General features: G+C 36.8%; 1 protein-coding gene across 1 annotated transcript; it reads left to right on the plus strand.

The window, feature by feature from the left end:
• Window positions 1-935: 935 nt before the first annotated feature.
• On the plus strand, window positions 936-4296 carry LOC108232787 (alpha-amylase). Its single transcript, XM_017410817.3, has 9 exons — window positions 936-1148; window positions 1795-1941; window positions 2112-2309; window positions 2393-2623; window positions 2729-2862; window positions 2985-3207; window positions 3319-3440; window positions 3574-3699; window positions 4069-4296. Exons 1-9 carry the CDS (start codon window positions 981-983, stop codon window positions 4256-4258), a joined length of 1539 nt encoding a protein of 512 aa, XP_017266306.1. The 5' UTR covers window positions 936-980; the 3' UTR covers window positions 4259-4296.
• The last annotated feature ends 1592 nt before the right edge of the window (window positions 4297-5888 follow it).

Consider the following 5888-nt stretch of genomic DNA (forward strand, 5'->3'; position numbering starts at 1 on the left):
CTCCCTTTGTTATGACCTAAATGCCTCTCACCACTGCTTATCTTTAGTTGCTCTTAGGGCAAAGCATTTTTTACAATCAGCACAAGATCTGCTGGTGGCAGGTTTATCAAATGCAAAATGCTAATGAAGTAATACAAATCCCAGCTGTATATAAGGGGGTCCAAGACACAACCTCGGTGCACAAAGTTTGTGGCCGAGAACAAGCACTGTTCTGTGTTACACCTTTGTGCCTTGCAATATTGCAATAAACAGTACTTGATGACCATTCTACGGACTGCATTATCACTTATCACATATTTCTGTCCTTGTTAAATAATGATTTCCACAACAGGGACAGGACAAAATGAAGAGATTAACAAACAAAGACAAGTGAGGTCTGTATTTTTTAGGAGTTTTAAGTGCTCTAAGGGTGTTAATCTTTTAGATTCTGAGTATAAAAATGAACATGCACTAGGAAAAATAGTTTGGTTAGTATTTATTTTTCTAAACCTGTGACTCCTAAAGTACATTTAACATGTTTAACCTTGATTTTTATTTATTTATTTTTTTTACTAAATGAGGACTTTAATACCTTAACACACAGCTGAGTTTATCTAGGTGCAGTAATGCTATATTAATGTAGTCAATATAATAAGTGTTTCACTTCTCTTAATAAGCTATTATAATAATGTAAAATGATTAAAAATAAAAAAAAGAAACAGTTTGTTTTTTCCATGTGAGCTAAGATTGCTGGCCCGGTTTGACGAATGGGGCTTTAACTTTCTGTTTGATCTGGACTGCAAGAAGGGTCAAATAAGTTCAGCTGATACGTGACTCAGTTTAGAAATCTCTGAGAAAGCAGCAGCTGTTTAACTAACTGTGATCATTTTTAATCTCCAACTGGGAGAGCAATCAGGGAGAGATAGGAAACCTTGTATATATAGACAAATGTGAAGCAGAAACTGCTTGCTGCTGAGTGTTTCTCTATCACCTTGTAGAGCATGAAGCTTGTCATCTTGGTTGCACTGTTTGGGCTCAGCCTTGCCCAGCACAATCCCCACATCAAGCATGGAAGGACGGCCATTGTTCACCTGTTTGAGTGGCGCTGGGCCGACATTGCTGCAGAGTGCGAGCGCTTCTTAGGTCCCAACGGCTTTGGTGGTGTTCAGGTAAACACATTTAATCCCTGTGTCTTATATGTTCCGTAGAGCTGAGAATAAGCAACCAGAAATTTAAGAAAATTATAATTTAATGCATCTATTCCTGTCTGTTTTAATGTAAGCCTTTTTTAACCATCCTAAATATTTAAGCTAATTTATGTTTTCTACTATTCATATGATTATTTTAATAAAACAGTCCATTTGAAACCCACATTTTCTCAAATCCTTTATGAAGCTAAGCATTATTCATTTTACAAAATGTACACACCCATGTAAGTTCTAGTGTACTGACTGACATAAAAATTAGATTACTTTATTTACAAATAGAATTTTTAATACTTGGTCTCCTGCTTCCTTCAAGTGGAATAATGTGTTTATAGTTTTCTTTTTTCTGAGCAGGATTAGAGCACAAAGTTTTGGACAAGATTTGAAAGCTTGAACTCGCAGTTTTTTTACTTTATACTACGGTAGCTGTGGACAAAGTTTTCACAGACTCATATTTCTAAAGATTATGTAATAACTCTTATGAATAAATGAAACAAATCTCAAGAGCTGCTTCCTTGTAAAAATCCTATTTAGCAACAATATTTTTTTAAAAACAGTTCTTAATTCACATCTGATAAGCAATCATATTTTCTTTTTCTGTTTTGCTCAGATCTCACCTCCAAGTGAACACATTGTGTTGGAAAGCCCCTGGAGGCCCTGGTGGCAGAGATACCAACCAATCAGCTACAACTTTTGCTCCAGATCTGGCAGTGAAGCTGAATTAAGAGACATGATTACCAGATGCAACAATGTTGGGGTAAACTACTCTACAACACTGATTGTGTAGAAGGCATTTTGACAGAAAAATTACTTCTATGAGCAAATTATTAGAGTTACTGGGCCACCACAATTTATAGCACTAAATCAGACAAGGGCTAAAGGGGAGATGTTGGAATATTGCAAGTGCAAACATGCATTCATTTGCAGGTTAACATCTACGTGGATACTGTCATCAACCACATGTGCGGTGCTGGTGGTGGAGAAGGAACCCACTCTTCATGTGGAAGCTGGTTTAGTGCAACTAAGAGGGACTTTCCCAGTGTGCCGTATTCCAGCTGGGACTTCAATGACCACAAATGCCACACTGGTAGTGGTGATATTGAGAACTATGGGGACCCCAATCAGGTAATCAGTGGCAATGAAAAACAAAAATGCTAAAACTGTGCCAGTTTTCATTTATTGTTAGATTTTATTTTTTTTTATTTCAGGTGCGTGACTGTCGTCTGGTTAGTCTGTTGGACCTTGCCCTTGAGAAAGACTATGTTAGAAGCAAGGTGGCTGAATACATGAACAATCTGATTGACATGGGTGTGGCTGGATTTAGAGTGGATGCCTGTAAGCACATGTGGCCCGGTGATCTGGATAATGTTTATCGTCGTCTTAAGAACCTCGACACCAAGTGGTTTCCCAGTGGCTCGAGACCTTTTATCTTCCAGGAGGTAAATTTCATGTTACCATAATATGTGTATATTAAAAAACAAATATTAAGAATGCTGCTACGCTTTATATTGTTCCTCTGAATTTATGTGTTGTTATTATTCCAGGTGATTGATCTGGGAGGTGAGGCTATTTCATCTAATGAATATTTCCATCTGGGAAGAGTGACTGAATTCAAATATGGTGCCAAACTGGGAACAGTCTTCAGGAAATGGAATGGTGAAAAGCTTTGTTATACCAAGTACGTCTGTTTATACTTGTGGCTTAAATGATTTAGTATTTTGTTTGTTATGACAAATGATTGACAGCTAATTGAGGAAACTTGATTTACCACATGATAATATTATGTATTTATGTGTCCAGGAACTGGGGAGAGGGATGGGGCTTTATGCCAGATGGAAATGCTCTTGTTTTTATTGACAATCACGACAACCAGAGAGGTCATGGTGCTGGTGGTGCAGCTATCATCACCTTCTGGGACTCCAGACTCCACAAGATGGCTGTTGGCTACATGTTGGCTCACCCTTACGGAGTAGCCAGGGTCATGTCTAGCTATCGGTGGGATCGTCACTTTGTGAATGGAAAAGTATGTTCCCTGTTGGGAAAAAAAAAGCATGATACACTGTTCAGCAGTGCATCTTTGAAACATTTTTGTGTGCATTATACTTGTGGTAAATCAATTTATGAACAATAACAGGATCAGAATGACTGGATGGGCCCTCCCAGCAACGGTGATGGGTCCACCAAGCCAGTTCCCATCAACCCTGATCAGACCTGTGGAGATGGATGGGTATGTGAGCACAGATGGCGCCAGATCAAGTGAGTCTCAGAATAAACAGCCAACCTCATGCAGCATAATTATTTTCTGCTTTGTCATTTGGATCACAAAAGTTTTGTGAGTCCAATATTTAATTTTGTATCGAATATTTTATTTTTCACACTTTTTTTTAAGGAACATGGTTATTTTCCGTAATGTGGTCAATGGACAGCCTCACACCAACTGGTGGGACAACCAGAGCAACCAGGTTGCTTTTGGCCGTGGTGATCGGGGTTTCATCATCTTTAACAATGATGACTGGTAAGAATTTTATAAAGACAAACTGCGGGTTTTAACAAAAAAAAAAAAGAGAAAAGACTAAAAATTGTTGTAGGGCTTTGATATAGGCTCAGGTGCACTGACATTATCCATCATTAGGATTCCTCTGGATTTCTATAACTTAAAAAAGAGATGGCTTTAACTTATTTATTCTGTATTTTATATTAAAAAATGACAGCAACATATTTTGCATAATTACAGTGGTAAATAAAAGACATTAGCCCAATGTTTGCAATTATAAAGTTGCAGTTCTACTGACCCTTGCAATGAGTATCATACTGATTCACCTTTTGATTTAATTCTGACAATGTGTTGATGCTGTATGAACATAAAATGTATGCTGTCCTTCAGGGACCTGGATGTGACCCTAAACACAGGCATGCCTGCTGGAACCTACTGCGATGTCATTTCGGGTCAGAAGGAAGGAAACAGTTGCACCGGGAAGCAGATACAAGTTGGAAGTGATGGTCGTGCCCACTTCAAGATCAGTAACAGAGATGAAGACCCTTTTGTTGCTATTCATGCTGAATCCAAGCTTTAAACTGTAAACTCCAAATAAAGCCAACTTTAGAACATGAATACTAATTTGGATGTTTGCTGTTTTATTTGGGTTTTTTTTAAATGTACTTTGGTCTCTTTTTTACATGAAGGTTGACAGAAATTAAGAGTTTGACAAAAACATCTAGCACCATGCTTATAAGGCCACCTGAGGTGTTTCTCTTCTGAAAGTTAGAGTTTGAGTGACGCTGAACAGATACAATTTAAAGACCACTCATCAACAACACAATAAAAAAATAAATAATCTAACAAATTAAAAATTGAATCAGTTCTACAGGAGTTTTCCTTCTAAAATGATTTTTTTCTCAATTAAGTAATGCTAAAACAGCTTGCTCAATTTTTGACACAAAACAGCCAAATTAATTTTTGCTATAAAAAACCCTCTGAAGGTGCAATGTGTCCACCTAGAAAACCAGCTGTTATATTCCATCTTGTGTCTCTTATTTGCCAATGTTCAATACAAAGATGTTTGTTTGCAGGATCCTGATGGTCCTTTGTTTATACTAAAATTAATTAAACAAAATATAATTTATTTTCTAAAGGAATATAACGTATTCTTCTGATCTCACAGAATAACATCTATCAGTTCAGGGTTGTAGATCTTTGGGGCCTGTGCCCAGTGGTAATTTGGCAAGGGGCGAGGTACACCCTGGGCTGTTCAAACAAGACATTTAACCATTTAAAATCACCTACTTACAGTTTTGAGTTGCCAATTAACCTAACATGAATGTTTTTGGTTTGTAGCAGAACCCAAAGAAAACTCACACATGCACAGGAATAACATGCAAAAAAGTTATAATATTAGTAAGATCATTTAAAACATGTGGAGCAGTATAATTTTAATGCGTGATTGTATTTTCACACTTCCAAACTATTCTTTATGATAAAAAAAGGATTAAATTCTAACAACGGCCTCAATTTTTCTATTGGCTTTTTTGACATTTTATCCCACATCAAACTTGCCTGTTGCTACATCCTCTGGTTCTTGAACTGAGTGAGCAAATAATTCAAAACAGGATTGATCTAAACACTTATGTAACAAGTGTAAAGAACTTGAAAGGTTTTTTTTTCATTTATTAATCAGTAATAGATAAAACTTGTAATTTTAAATTGTGGTCAGTTTAGGAGCTAAAGAACTATTTTGGTGGATGAATGTTGCTCTTTGGCATACTTGAAGTTCATTTAACTGACCCATGACAACACAAAGTAAATGTGCTTACATTTTACTTGTGTTGAAAGTGAAAGTGGATTGCAGGTAAATATTTACTTTGTTGCACATTTGTTGCCGTCAGGTCAATATCTATGTGAATGTAGTCATCAGCCACATGTGTGGAGCTTGTGGTGAAAAGAGAACCCATGCTTCTTGTGGAAGCTGGTTCAGTGTCAGCATAAATAAATATCTCAGCTAAATATTAGATCACACTATCATTTTTTACATGTCACCTCACTTCAGTTCTAAAAGGCATGTTGAATGCATTGTGTTTGCTCTTGATTTGAAGAAAAACATACAGTCAGTCAATCCAGACTGCAGCCAGAAATATTGGTTTTATTCAAACCAGGTTTATATTGTTTATATAAGCAGGTGATTGAATAAGAACTAACCAACCTGTGCC

This window comes from Kryptolebias marmoratus, linkage group LG20 (genome assembly GCF_001649575.2).
Source record: "Kryptolebias marmoratus isolate JLee-2015 linkage group LG20, ASM164957v2, whole genome shotgun sequence".
Taxonomy (NCBI): domain Eukaryota; kingdom Metazoa; phylum Chordata; class Actinopteri; order Cyprinodontiformes; family Rivulidae; genus Kryptolebias; species Kryptolebias marmoratus.

What these genes read in the sequence shown, in the direction of transcription:
- LOC108232787 (XM_017410817.3), top strand. Translation starts at nt 981, where the DNA reads ATGAAGCTTGTCATCTTGGTTGCACTGTTTGGGCTCAGCCTTGCCCAG. An exon ending in ACGGCTTTGGTGGTGTTCAG is followed by an intron (nt 1,149 to 1,794) that starts GTAAACACATTT and finishes TGTTTTGCTCAG; the next exon opens with ATCTCACCTCCAAGTGAACA. An exon ending in GACCTTTTATCTTCCAGGAG is followed by an intron (nt 2,624 to 2,728) that starts GTAAATTTCATG and finishes TTATTATTCCAG; the next exon opens with GTGATTGATCTGGGAGGTGA.